Raw genomic sequence first — 15,241 nt, 5'->3', positions numbered from 1 at the left:
ACATTAATAACAGTTATTCATAAATAAAAGTAAAAAACTAAAGGACACAGAATGATTTAAAAAAAATGCAAAAGGGAAATGAAAAACAAAAAGATGATATACACAAAAAAACATTATTAGTTGTGTGTGTGGAACATTATCTTTGAACATATCATGTTGTACTATAACATATTTTATTTTATTATTCACTATATTAAAAATAGTTACTTTGTCTTTCCTTTCCTGATTTGTTTAAGATACTTGAGTACAGGTTAGATTAGATAACATTAGATGGCAAAACTTTTGGTTTCACAGTGACTCAACATAGAGCCAAGTCATCATTGTCATCACGCTTCCTTAACTTCAACTTCTTGCTTTTAGTCTTTATCTTTTTGCTCACAGCAGGATGCATTCAGGGGATTTGCATACTCAAAGTGGAAGTCCTACTTTTTTACTGTATGCTTGCTCAGATGCACTGTAATGAATTCCAAAGACAAATTATTAGGTGAAAATGATTAATTATTAGATGCTGAGTGTTTTCAGATCGTTTTATGTTTTAATACTTTGCTTTCATCTGTTAGAAACAGCTCTAATGACTATTAATGCATTAATATTAATTATTAATTTTAAATCCTTGGCTATCGATCACAATTCTGTTACCATTTATCTCTTTTAAAGTGCTTGCACGTGTTTACCATCACAACTGCACCTGTTGTTCTCAGTGGACTGTGGACTCCCATCCTGCTGCTTCCAGCTATTTGCTTTTGCTGTCACAAAGCAGAACAAAACTAGGATGTTGTAAAACAAAACTAACACATTTTAATGACTTGTTACCATATCGTTTCCTGTCTCAACAGCTGCACAGCAAAGCCTCACTGTAAATCTCAGACTGATGTCAGTCTGTGTGTGGATTCTTTGAAACCTAAAGCTGTCTTTCATAGTTGATCTTCTTCCAGATTTGTTGTGATCCATCATTATTGTCTCTCTTTCTGATATCCTCTCTTTACTCCATTTATTTATTAAATACATACATCATTACAGTAGGTATCAGTTTAGCAAACAGACTTCCTTTGCCTAAGATACAAGACTTTCAAGTACCTGTTATGAAACAAATCTGTGGTTATTTCTAGAGCACATTTTTAATAATTTCAGGTGTTCATGGTGGGATTTACTGATATTGCTAGTCTAAAGCTGAGAGGCACATGGACAGATATGAGAACTGAACCGAGATGAAATACTGAGAACACATCTTGTGCTCAGTGGAGAGTAAAGCACATGTTGTGGGATTGCCCAACAGTTTCAACATGATGTTGAGAAAGTGGGTTTAGTCACATTTTCCAAATAAAACACAACATATGCATAACACACCCAGCAATGCATTCATACCCCTCAACACTTAGTCACCGTGGTCGCTCTGAGTGTGTGTTAGAGCTCTATCAGTATGACTTTTAGAAGACTGACTCAAACACTGATTGCAGCCAAGAGATTTTAGTAGTTGCATAAGTTGAATGGAGATTACCTCTGTGTGATCAAGGGCTGACAGTGAAAATACACCTATATGTGAAAAGCTTGTTGTTGTCAGTAGACCTTTTTCACAGCAGAAAATTTGACTTGTGACAGTAGGAAAAGCACAGGTGTTACTAATCACATTAATGATGGCTCAGTTTAATTATGTGTCCCAGGAAACCACTTCTATGAGCCTGCATGCACAATACCTGGACCCTGGACCGGAACAACTACAGTAACTAGACTGCAGTTTAATGTTATTCATTATACTTGAGGATTGCTTGCTATGACATGTCAAAGGTGTACTGTAAAAGGGTCTATTTCTTGATAGAAACAACAGATGGGTGACAAAGGAAAAACCTGAAGACATTAGTAAATAGGGTCGGATATTGTGGTCAAAAGTGCACATCTGAGGACCTTGATGCTCGTACATTAGTGCGATATGAAGAGCAGAAGAGCAACTATTCCTTGGGTGACTGAGAATGTCAATGCAGGACGTGGTGAGACTGTTTCAGCAAGAACAGTCTATTGACGATACTGTTCGTCATTTGCAATATTTGCAACGATGCATATTGCACTGTCTGACAGTTTCTTACACTGCTATTTGCAATATTTGCAATAATGTAGTAATACTGTATGACCTGTTGCTCAGTCAAGTCAGGATCGCAGTTTTTTTTTTTTTTTTTGCACAATACTATGTTGTGCAATACTGTACTTTATAAACTGTGTACTGTGCGGTGCAATACCTGAACTTACATGGAACTTATACACTTTGTGATTTTGATTTTTAAAATTTTAATTTAATTTAACTTTTTTGTGAAGGGTGGGCTAGCAAAGTAAGAATTTCATTGTTTGGTGTAACCGCCCATGTTAACTGTGCACATGATAATGAACTTCTTGAATCTTGAATCAATTACATAGAGAGGGATATTATAGTAGGGTTGCAGTGCAAAAACCCCTCATTACAAAGGTGAATGTACATTTGAGAATTCAGTGGCGCAAACACTATAGGCACTGGTCTACAGAGATGGGGAAAAAAGTGATATGGTCAGATGAGTCATCCTCCACTATATTCTTGACAAGTGGGTGAGTGCATGTGTGGCGTACACCAAGGGAACAGTACATGTCTGAATGCTTGACCCCTACAGTGAGGGGATTTGGTGGCTCTGTTATGCTGTAGGGGGCATTTTGCTGGCATGGTTTGGGTCCACTTGTCCCCTTAGAGGGAAGGATCACTGCAAATCAATACAAAGTTATTCTGCGTGATCACCTTTATCCTATGATGAAACATTTCTATCCTGAGTGTTCTCTTCCAGGATGACAATGCCAAAATTCACAGGGTCTGAGGTGCTATGATTTGACGAGTATGAAAATGAGGTGAATCATATACTATGGACTGATATGATGTTTAAAAGACCCGAAACACCTAATGGCCTCAGGATACATCACTGACGACGTGCCCTAGCTCAGCTTCAGCGGATGTGTCATTACAACGGACTGCGCAGTCACCAGATCTCAACCCAATTGAACACCCATGGGAGATTTTGGACCGACGTGTTGGACAGCGCTCTCCACCACCATCATCGAAACTCCAAATGAGGGAATATCTTTTTGAAGAATGGTGTTCATCCCTCCAGTAGAGTCCAGAGACTTGTAGAATCAATACCAAGGTGCATTGAAGCTGTTCTGGTGGCCCAACACCTTACCAAGACCACCAAAGGTTGTAAGCACCAAAAATCCTTCAGAGTAAAGTAAGGAGTGTCTTTAGTGGACTCTCTGATGGGGGCGTACAATACTATTCACCAGATGACATGTGAGAGACAAAGTGAAAGAAGCTTATATGGTATGAACAGACAGAAATCGAGCTTTTTACCCACCATACGTACATTTTATTTGACACAATACAAACACGTCACATCAGCAGAAACACACCAACCACAAAGCCTGGGGTTGGCAAAAAAGTTTGTGAAGAAAGAGGGTAACATGAATAAAAATAAATAAATAAATACTGTAGAAAAAACTGCTCCAGACTGAAAAAACTGGGACTTGGGAAAAGATTTCCCACAAGCCAAATACACGAGTCATAAAGCCAAAGGTTTCAAAACAACAACGTTAATGTACTGAAGTGACAAAGACCTCAGTCCGATCTAGAATTTGCAGCAGCTTGAGCTTTATCAAGTTTTTGTTTTTGTAGTTATTTAAGTCTGTTTGTGGAAATTCATAATTAAAATTGACAGAAAAATATATTTTATGATGATCAGCGTCAAAACATCCAGTACATCCACTGTGATTCATACACAAAACAGTTTAAGGGGGACTGATTTCTTTTTTTTTATAGGTACTGTATATTAGTCTAACCTTAGTGTGTGCGTGTGTTTTAGGGTGGCAGGGATCCTCGTCACACACGGGGGGGGGGAAGTCCCAGACCGGGCAATGAGTTCATACCCAAATGAGCGTCTATGTTGAAATACAAGCCTGTCTCACACTCATCGTCAAATCAAGGACTCTCCCACTGCTTCTTCATCTTGCCAGGTAAGAGATCCCTCTGAACATTTATTTTCAACCCGTAACGGGTAACATCAGCAGACTGAGTGTTGTATTTTCAGTATTTGTGTTTCAAGTAGGGCTCAAACTCTCAACTTCAGCCCTTGATGTCACAGCTTCTAATATGTGTGAAAGTGATAAAGACAAGAGCTGTAGGTGTGTGGCGGTTCGGTTGCCCTCAGTCAGCTCTGTGATTACCGCAGACATCTTCATTTTGCTTTGAATGTTCAAAAAAAAGTGAAAGTTTACTTCTGTCTACAGTTACACACACACACAATAACAGACAATGTAGGTGAGACCGAACATAAGAAGCTTACAAAGTCTCTCAAAATGAGTAAAAAGATAAATAGTAAAGCAAACTACAATAAAACTCACAAAGGAGGCACAAACATACCTAAATCCATGAAAAAGAAGACACCTAACTCTTAGTTATGATTTTGGTTTGTATGGAAATACACACTTTGGTTTTGGATATTTGTGACTTAAAAAAACATATTATGTGTTTATGATAATTACAAATTACTTACCGTCCTTGAAATCTGAAAGGGGGTGTGAGTAAGACACTGAGTGCTGGTTATCAGGGTGTGACAAATATACTCTACAATGAATCAGGCTTACAATTCTATGTACGTGAAAGCAGCGGAGGGCGGAGGTGGTTTAGATGTGTGTGTTTTTTTCACGGTCCACTGACCCAGTGTTCGCTGGAGCGAAGAGGGCTGTGTTTGAGAACAGACATGATTTTTGAAAGAATGGAAGTTTACATGTTGGAGCTAGCGCAAGGCAGGCCCGTTGATGATTACCCTTTATCTATAAATTTATTGGAATTTGTACATTTCTTTGCCCTAAAAAAATGTAAAAATGCCAAAGGAAATGGGTCTGCTTTGCTTTTGAGGTGAAAGCAGAAGAGTTTTTACAGTTTAACAGCCTCTCCCTCGCACATCCAGTGTACACCCACTAATACTGACGTTATACTGTTGCAAGTGCAGAATACATGGTATGTTTTTCTGCAGCCACCACAAACTAGTGCAGCTCACAGTTCCTTCTTCCGTATTGCAGCTGAAGCAGTAGTGTAGTACAGTGTAGTATAGTATACAGTAGTAGTACAGTATGGTACAGCACAGTATAGTAATGTGCATCATAGTGCAGTACAGTATAGTGTAGTATAGAAAAGATAGTATAGTATACTGTAGGACAGGATAGTATATTACAGTGTACTGTATAATGCAGTAACATAAGCAAGTAAGCTTTTATTTATATAGCATTTTTTAAAACACACAGTTACAAAGTGCTTCACAGGCACATACACATGCAAAATTGAAACAGATAGATTAATGAAATAGACAAACATGACACAGAGAGAAATCAACCAAAATGAAATAAAGCAGGACATGGGAACAAGAAGGGAGGTCTATAGAAAGGCTTGTCGATACAAATGGGTTTTGATGCGTCGTTTAAAAGGATTCAGCCGATCTAACAGATTGTGGAAGATGATTCCACAGAGTTGGGGCTGAGAATGCAAATGCATGGTCACCTTTTGATTTGCGGTTTGTGCGGGGGACAGATAGAGGGCCAAGATTTGAGGATCGAAGAGGTCGTGAAGTGGAATGAGGAACGAGGAGCTCAGAAATGTAGCTAGGGGCGAGGTCATGGAGTGCTTTATATGTAATCAGCAGGATCTTGTAATTTATTCAGAATTTTACTGGAAGCCAATGGAGGGACGCGAGAACATAAGACTCTATTGATCCCTGTCGAGGAAATTCAAGTGTTACAGCATCTGAGCGAGTCTGAATAAAATATATACATAAATAAATAAATAAAATATATAATAAAATGCAGAAGAAAATAAAGAACAAATACAAAATAAAACAAAAAGTGACATTAAAACAATACAGTATAATATACTGTAGTGGTATTACACAGTAAAGTACAGTTTAGTTTAGTATATTTAAGCCCCATTTTGACAAAAAGATGCAAGTTGCAGCTGTGGACTTTAACTTTGGTAAATAGTATATTCCCAACTGTTTTCTATAATAAAGTAGGTTGTTGTTTCAACAGCTATGTACTACTAATATAGTAAATGTACCTATAGATGATTAGAGGGATGTTTTCAAGGGTCTGGTGTAAAATACTGTATGTCGGCTACATGTGCATCAAGCACATTATATCATTCTCATGTTCATAGCTGCTCACCTTCTGCAGCTGTTTCCTCTACATCTCTCTTCTAATGTATCTGTGTGTGTGTGTGTGTGTGTGTGTGTGTGTGTGTGTGTGTGTGTGTGTGTGTGTGTGTGTGTGTCAGTGTGAGGGTTATCAGGGCTGATGGGTGGAAGCTGCCCTGAGGGTGAGTACGAGGATGCCTTGGTCAAAAGATGTCTACCCTGTCACATGGTATGCCATCAATCACAGATTAACAGCAAATGCAACAATTACTGCGGTGAGTATAGCAAAGCAAAGCTTTATTTATATAACACATTTCATTTAATTTCATTAACATGCAAGATAAAACATCAGACTTGAGTAAACACAGTTAAAACAAACACATGAATAATACATGTTAGTCAAAAATCATTAAAAAATAATAATAATTAAGACCAGCAACCTAGACTACTTAAAAGTGCAGCTAAAAAGAAGATTTTCAGTTTCGTTTTAAAAGATGACAGCACTGGAGCACAGCTAACATGACTGGGTAAGATGTTCCAGCTGCTGGGAGCATAAAAGCTAAAAGCAGCTTCACCAATTTTTCGTGGAGACCCTGGAAATAACCAGATGGCCTGTTTCAGATGACCTGAGGGGTCTCACTGGTTCATAGCTGACAGGCATGTCAGTCAGATATTGTGGTGCCAGACCATGTAGGGCCTTAAACATGAGCATTAAAATTAGGGCTTAAAGGGTTTAAAATTATTTAAACAAGCAAATAAATAAATACACAGCAAACTGATATCAGTGCAAAAATTCCCACTTTCTCAGTGGCCCTGAATCAACCTTTGTTTGGTCTTTTAAGTATATCTTAATTTCATTGTTCTCTCCTTCTGTCTGCTGCTCTTTCTCATTTCTCCGCATCGAGGAATGTCAAGCTCTTAAAACATGGGTCTAGAACAGCAGCTTGGATATATATGCTGATCTTGAAACTCCCTGTGAGCTCCAAGCTCTTGTCAATTTTTTCAGTTAGTTTTCTCTTCAGTGCTTTTACAGTCGTGCTGTCATCATTGTGCAGCAACAAGTGGCGTCTCTTCATATTTATTAGCATGGGTAGCGTAGCAGACAGAGATGCGTTGACATCCTGCGAGAGAAGCTCGGTGAGAGTGATCAAAGGCCTCAGCATCGAGACGATGTCCTCCACTGCCCTCCGATGGGCAGCTGTGAGCCGTTGGGTGGTACCGGGGTCTGAAAGCACAGCTGTAACCTGCCACCTCTGTTCCAGGAAGCGCTCCAGCATGAAGTATGTGAAGTTCCATCGTGTCGAGACATCTTGGATGAGTTTTTTTCCAGCCGCTTTATGTTGCTTTTGTTTCTCAGTAGGAGCTGCTGTAGCCTTGGGACTTTTCTTGAAATGCCCCACAAGATGTCTGACAGCAGCTGTGATTTGACGTATCAGATCTTGTTTCAGAACTGCATTTATGCACACCTGCAAAGTGTGCCCCGCACAACCAACTCCCTGGATGTTATCCTTGGACGGGTTCAGACAGTAGTACAGCGCACAACACCATATTAGCAGAATTCTTGTGTGCGACTGTGACAATCTTTTCTGCAGGAATCTTAAATTCCTCCATCACTTCACTGAGTCACTCTGCTATGTTGGCAGCTGTGTGGCTCACAGCTAATGGGACTTGTGAGCCTGCAGGTCTGACTCCTCTGACAGGACGTCTCTTGTCTGGTTTTCATTTATACCAGCGATGAGACATAATTCCACATAACTCTAATAAATAATATGAATTTGGGAACGTGTAATACCACAGTAAATGCGCACAGACAATGATGGATATCCATCTTCCACGAGCAACCAAAACCTGTTTGTTAAACCGTTAGCCGAGTGCTTCGGTCGGTCGGCTCAGACTCAGTCTCTGTGTTGAGAGCTGAGATGTTTCAGCATTTCTTTGAGTCGGCATTTGTGTCAAATCTTTCCATCAAGGTGCAGCTCATGAATTGAGTTTGAGGGTTGTTTTTTTTTTTCTCCCTGCAACTAACTGACCAATGAAAAATTGGTCAACTAAGACTCTTCTCATTGACTAACGCTTTGGTCGACTATTAGGGGGCAGCCCTAGTTAAAATCTGAAAATCAATTCTAAAATTTACAGGAAGCCAATGTAATGACCTGAGCACTGATGTTATATGGTTGAATTTCTTTTTTCTAGTTAAAACTCTAGCAGCTGCATCCTGTACACACACGTACAGACATACATACAGTATGTTAGGACAGAGGTATAGGAATACATATTGTAGCCTGTCTACCCTCTAATATTATGTAGATGGGGCCCTGAGTTCTTTATCCTAATTTCCTTGGTTATATAATCTCTGATTAGTTTAATGTTTTTAGCTTGGGTAACTTTAGAAATCCTATGCCTCCTGAATATAACTTATTGTGAGACCACAATGTAACAAATAACTAAGTGTACTAACCCTTTAACACAGTACAATACCACAATCTAATATAAGTAGGTATAGGGTATGAAGGCTATATGTCCTTTAACCTCTGAAATAATAAAAACACTCAGAAACCGTTTTAAATTAAAATTAATCATTTCTTATTTAATTCTAAAGCAAAATTAAATTAAAATAATATAAACTTGAATCTCAGAAGTGTTCACTGCTTTTGTTTCACAAATCACACAGTAGTTTTCCCTTTTTACCTTTCAATTTTAAATAAAATTAATTATTTGCTTTTACTTTTGCGCTGAACCATCCCAGTGACCAAACACACACCAATTATCATTCAATGCTAAACCGGCAAAATGATATAACAACAAAATAAAATAAATTCGTTGCAGGCCTGATGCGGTGCTTGTGATTGTAGGGATCAAAACTTGGTGGTCGTTTCACTTAATACAAAGCATAAAACAAATAAAGCAGTTTGGTACCGTTTTTAGAGTTATGGTATCCTCCAGAGAAAGCTAACAGTCCACAGGTCTCTGTCCATGAGCAGGATGGCAGCACTTGGGCATATTCACGGAGTTTGGTGGTTATCCAGCGTTGCCAGAGGAACTCTGAGCATCCCCGGGTGGCTCAGAGCGCTATCTGGTTGTCGTCTCTCGTTTCCAGGTCGGAATAAGTCCAGACGAAGCTACTTTGTCGAGCTGTGTTAGCTAGCAGCAGCATACAGTCCGTTCACATTGCTAACTCACTGCTCACTTCATTAACAAGCAGTCTCTTTCAAGTTGGCTACAGCGCAGCAAACTTCAGGTAGAGGTTATCTGTTGCTCCCAAAACATGTCCTCTTACAGATTATCGAGCTGACCATCTTAGATTCAGGTACATACAAACTTCATGGATGTATTATAAGAGCTGGATACCGGACTAAAAATGGCGCCCATTTAGTCCTATAGGAATTGCTCGCCTGGCGCAAACCCTAAAAAAAGTTTCTAGCCTCCGGGTTTGCTTCCGCGTTGTACGGCCCACTGAATATGCGCAGTAGAGTTTCCCCTGCTTTACCCGCCCGCGAGTTCCCGCTCGGTCCATAGACTTTACATTGTGATGACGTCACTGATCTTTAAATCGCTTTTCTCGGCTTGAGGAAAGTTTTACAAATATAAAACCTCCATGAATCAAAAGTTCATAATAGAAAGAGTCAGAATTGACGTTGTTTGCAGTTCGAGGTGTCCTGTCAACAGTTTTACAGACGTCGTTTTACAGTGGTGGTTTATGGGGAAAATACTTTTTGGACCGTAGGGGGATTTTTCGCTGAAATACCGCGAGTGGCCACTGGGAAAAAATGGCTGCAAGGCTGAGCGGCGGCGCCCTATCCAGCTCTTATTATACATCCATGATAAACTTTTCCCTGCACAACTTCAGATATCAACAACTCCCGCATTTCCTCGTTAACCCCCTGCTGCTTTCTTCTCCGCTCCTCCAGCCTCTCCCTTCCTTCTCTCTTACTCCCCCTGTCTGCGTACACACACAAACGTATTTGACTATTTACACCTCTCTAGAAAGATACCACTCTATCAAATTAGAAGCTTTTTTACGAAAAGAAATAAAAATAAAATACATATATGTATTTTTAACATCCTTAACATTTTTACCCATGAACTTGACTTTTTTTAAACACCATGAGAAATATGAATTATAAACATACTGTTTTAACAAACCCTATTTATTTATTTATCTATCACAGACAACTTTTTATATATGCATATTTTGTAACCGGGCTACAATATGAAAGTATGATTATGAGTTTATAAAATGCAAAGGTCACAGGAACATTTTCACTTATTTATTACTGGGACTGTGGGCTTTGACCATTGAGCTGTTACCATTAGAAAACTGTATTGTTAATTTTGGTCTATTGTCACGTTCAGTCCTATTGTAGATGTTCGTTAATCTGTCCATCCTTCCTAAATGTAAATAATAAATTTTGATGAAACATAGGGGAATTTCAAAATATGTATACAGTAAACAATTTACAATTACTCAAAGTCCTAAAGACAAGTGTAGTGCCACCACCCCATATAAAGGGGAGAAGATGGTATTTGTCACTGTAAACTTTTGAAGGGATGTTAAAAAAAGCAGGACGGCGGGCTGGAGTATGCACAAAAAAAGGTGATATTTATTATACAACCCTTTGCAGTGTAACACTTACTGTATATGGGCAACATTTTAATTTTTGAGGAATTATTTCCTTGCTGACTGTCATTGGACAAACCAGAAACATCCCATAAACTATCAATATAATGTAATGCCATATGGAGAAGTGAATTCAGTTTACCATATGTCCTCCACCTCCTCTGTTCACTTTCACACTGTGTATCCTCCCCTGTTAGTGTCTGCACGTTGTAAGGCACTGCCTGGCCGCTTCTATGATATGCTGCTGAGGAAATGTGTGACGTGTCATGAGGTTTGTGGTGGACATCCACCAGAATGCTCCCCGCACTGCCAAAGTGAGTACTGACCCTGCTGTGCTGGCCTGATTAGAGATTTAATTATGTGCTTACTTCTTCTTTTCTTTGGAGACAAAAATGTTGTTTTGTTGGTTCATTTAAATGTCAATGGATAAAGTTCTCATTATGACTTGGCTAATTGTTAAAGTTAAATGGCAAAGAGGGCACTAAAGAGTTATGGCTTGAAGGCCATTACTCCAGTGAAATAGAGCTGAATGGCATTTGGTTTGCAGACATGAAGAATGCATACTTCTATGACTCCCTGATGTCCTGGAGATTAGGGTGTCAACCATGTACAGTAACATTCGTGGTTAATATTAAAAAACACTATTAAAAATGTGGGTACTTTTCAATGAAAACTGTTTGCAGCAGGTGTGTAGATTATGCCAAGAAACCTGGATACTGCTTTTGATAGAGATATTGCTGTTAAGTTTTTCTAATGTAAAATGCTTGGGTGCACTTGCTATTTTGTCTCGAAGGTCTTTCATCTCATGAACGGACAACTAAGCTACCTATCACCTCAGCTCCATCACGTCCCGTGACCACTAAAAAGCTCCTGATTAAACTTACCTCACACATCCCAAATTCCAGAGGGCTTGAGGTATCGACAGCCCTGGACGACTCCACTGTCCTCCTCTACTCCCTCCTTGCCGTATGCATGGTGTTGCTGCTGTCGAGCTTGTCTCTAGCCTTGGCAGTTTTTCTGCGGGGAGCCAGGGCCAAAACCACCAAACAAGGACCCAAGGCAGCTAACCACAGCCAGGAGCGTGTGATCCAGCCAGGCCAAGAGGTTGGTCTGCTGAGTGGCCAGCTGGAGCGAAGCTCTAAAGGTTGGTGTGGTATAAATACAAATCAAGGCTCAGATCAGTGTAATAAATTAGTGGTTTAGCTGTAATGACATTTGTTAGACCAGTGGTAAAATCATGTACAGCTGTTTGCCTTCAGGCAGATCTCTTCAGGTTCTTTTTTTATGTTCAGCAACTAAGAAAACAAATTATTTGGTATTTCAAAAGTATATTGGTGTCTCTAAATTGCAAAGAAAAATGTCTTGGCACGTTTCATATATTTTCCTCCAATGTGTGTGCACACTGCCCTCTCCTGTCCTTCTACAGATTTTGTAACAAATTCAAGCCGTCCCACTGACCGTGACCCTTTAGAGGATTCCAGCCCCACTGAGACCTGTGTGTGTGTCCACTGTTTCCCTGATCTGACAGCACTAGGCCAGGGCAATGACAGGCCACTGAGAGCACCTTACTCTTTCAACCAGCAAGCTGTCCCCCTGCAAGCCCAGATCCAAAACGGACGTCCCTCCTGCACTGGGGAGAGCTTACGCACAACTGGACTGAAGGCACAGGCGGAGGCTGCAGTGGGATGAGGCTCATTTGTTTCCTCTCTTATCTATGTCACACAGGGAAAATTGGAATGAATAAATGTGTCCCCCAACACATCAGAGAGATTCATCAGCATAGTGAAGGAAAAGAAAAAAAAGGACTATTTGTTGCTTTGAAAAAAGAAATTGCGGACACTGTCACAGCATGAGGCAATATTTTGTAAGTGTGTGTGTGAAACTGAAAAAAGGCGTTTAAAGGAGTGCACGCTCTTCTATGACCTCTATCAACCTCGCAACAAGCAGCAACAGTGGGAGTGCTTCATCAATAATTAGTATAAAAAGCCTCTCTTTATTAAAACAAAGAATTAAAACAAGTGAAAGACCAGCTTCCCATTAGGGATATTTCAAAAACTGTTGTGTGGTTGATTCTTATTAAATGTGAAAAGCTAAATGTTTTCCTCCCTGATGAAGGCGTAGTGATGAAATGTGCAAGTTTGCGCCACAGGGCAGTAAAAGAGTTTATTACTGCATATTGTAAGTATATCACTGAAATGTGACAATGTTCACTTATTAAGAATATGTCCTTAATCATTAGGGAGTATGTGTGTCCAGGGGTCTTACAAGGTCATTTGGGCATGGAAGGCAGACATGTTAGGGTCTTGACCTCCAAGTGGACTGCAAAGGACTGTTGGAGATTAACTGATGCTTTGCTTCACATTGCGTCATGTCTTCTGTTAGAAGTTGCACTTCAACACATTACAAAGCTGACTGCTTACTGACCACTGACATGCATGTATGCTCTGTGCTAGTCAGTAAATTAAACTATCTTCTCATATGCAAATAAAGAATACAAATTTGGAGTATGTCTGATAAAAAAAAAGTTGCTATTGGCACTAATGTTTTGCTTCTCAGCCCATAATCTTTTCATTGCGGGAAGATAAAAAAAAGAGGTGGAGGAAATAACATGTGTTTGACTTGAACAACCAATCACACAGCTCTATCTCACTGACTGCCTGTAATTCAACATGCCAAACAGTTGTGATAAGCAAGGACTGACTACTGCCAATGGTGGCCTGATGCAAAACTACAGGTAAGAGTCACATACAGAAGCTTAACAAATGTCCAAAGGTATTTGATAGCTAGCTGTCAGCTTGGTGTGTCAAGATCACATTTCTACAAGGTATAATTTTAGAAAGCTATTGTCACACAAAGGCACTTCTTGTGTGTCTAAATGCGTGACTTTGGCTTGGTGCTTTTCCACCAGAACAAGAGAGGCGCACCATACATAAAAACACAATACAACAAACAGTACTACTGCTAGTAAGCATTGCTGGATTCCAGATCGAAGAAGCAGCCAGCAGTAAAGGATAAAAGACCTACTCTGATGGAATTATTACTCATGGTTGATTTATTGTGCAGGTCCCAGAGGTGGAGAACTTTGAATCTACTTCTTACAGTGATGCACATCATTTTTCAAATCCCATAGTATCTGAGTTATAGCACATTAAAACAAGTCATCACTTCAAATATGTCATATCTCTACATGTGCTCACACCAGGGGTGAAAACTGGGAGTTTTTCTGAAAATAATCACTCATGTACCTTTTTTCCCGTGCTACCACAAGGAGTCGCCAGTGTTTTGACTACATAGGCACTTTATAACCACCAGCTAAATGTGAATGACTGGAGCAGCAGACGCATGAGCTCATTCTTTCGAGTTAAGTATATGTTTGTAAAAAAAAAAAGAGGGGGAGAGAGAAGCTGTGTTCACATCATCCATTTTTGAAAGTGTGTTTAACCCTTGGTGAGCTGTTCGATCGGTTAGCTTGAACTAACTAACACAAATTACTGTTGCTATGGTTACCTGCAGTTTAATGCAAGGCTTAAATTTAAAACACAGATATTACCATCCTCCTGTTTAATTAGATATAAGTAAAATAAATAAATAATTCCCACATTAAGTTATTGATGAAAATAAAGAAGTAGCACAAAGGATTTTACAGATATAGATTTTTCTTTATTTGAGTGTCTTTCCATCACTGTGTCCAGTTCTTGCAGCAGTTACATGTGTGTGCGAGGAATGACTGAATGGGTCAAGACAAGTTTCTTCAGATTATGACCCCCGTGGCCGGATCCAGCGATACAGAAGAACAAAATCAACTTTGAGGTTTCACCATTTGTCTCTTACATACAAACTGTACATATATACTTTTACATACATCATCAACATGTGGAAAAAAATCCTATCAAACTGTGATACCCAGCTCAGACGGCATGCTGAATGCAAGTACTGATTCAGTACACGAACATACGGAAACATACGCACGCGCACGACACACGTGCATACAAACGGTAACACATACGCACTTTTTTAAAAAATTTCTTTACACTCAATAACACATTTTTATACAAACACGCCTACACGTAGCTTTTTTTCCTTCCCCTTTCTTGGGCACATACACGTGCACACACACACACATACAAACACACCGAATTAGAGCAACATGCGGCCGAAGGTTAACACTGCAGGATCGAGCTTCTGACCCATTATACACACTCTTATTGAGAATAACGCCTCCTTTTTCTTCTTTTTTTTTGCCATTTACCTGAAACAGCATCACGACGACATATCTTGAACATGAAGAATATGCATCTGTACTGTCCAAAATGTGATTAAAAGAAAAACAAAACAAAGAAAAACATGCCAAATAAAAAAAAAACAAACTAAAAATTAAGCCACCATAGCAGCAGTTTCAAGAAAATAATCAGTAATATTTTGCTTTCGTGTGTAC

At 39.4% G+C, this 15,241-nt stretch overlaps 1 protein-coding gene across 2 annotated transcripts; it reads left to right on the top strand.

Annotated features, from left to right (window-relative positions):
• Positions 1-3,172: 3,172 nt before the first annotated feature.
• Positions 3,173-13,342, top strand: LOC121887487 (tumor necrosis factor receptor superfamily member 13B). 2 transcript variants are annotated; one of them, XM_042398282.1, is made up of 5 exons: positions 3,173-4,017; positions 6,329-6,463; positions 11,004-11,120; positions 11,600-11,950; positions 12,233-13,342. In XM_042398282.1, the coding sequence occupies exons 2-5, from the start codon at positions 6,349-6,351 to the stop codon at positions 12,493-12,495; spliced, it is 846 nt and encodes a 281-aa protein (XP_042254216.1). In that variant the 5' UTR covers positions 3,173-4,017; positions 6,329-6,348; the 3' UTR covers positions 12,496-13,342. The 2 variants fall into 2 exon arrangements, with proteins under 2 accessions (XP_042254216.1, XP_042254215.1); XM_042398281.1 differs by having other exon boundaries at positions 3,173-6,463.
• Positions 13,343-15,241: the final 1,899 nt, after the last annotated feature.

This window comes from Thunnus maccoyii, chromosome 20, assembly GCF_910596095.1.
Source record: "Thunnus maccoyii chromosome 20, fThuMac1.1, whole genome shotgun sequence".
Lineage (NCBI taxonomy): Eukaryota > Metazoa > Chordata > Actinopteri > Scombriformes > Scombridae > Thunnus > Thunnus maccoyii.
Note: the sequence above shows the minus strand (reverse complement) of the source record. Positions and strands in the feature narration are given on the sequence as shown.

Bases quoted from the DNA above. Each gene is read 5' to 3' on its own strand.
- LOC121887487 (XM_042398282.1), top strand. From the start codon at position 6,349: ATGGGTGGAAGCTGCCCTGAGGGTGAGTACGAGGATGCCTTGGTCAAA. The intron at 6,464-11,003 runs GTGAGTATAGCA...CTCCCCTGTTAG, and splicing joins CAAATGCAACAATTACTGCG to TGTCTGCACGTTGTAAGGCA. The intron at 11,951-12,232 runs GTTGGTGTGGTA...GTCCTTCTACAG, and splicing joins GCTGGAGCGAAGCTCTAAAG to ATTTTGTAACAAATTCAAGC.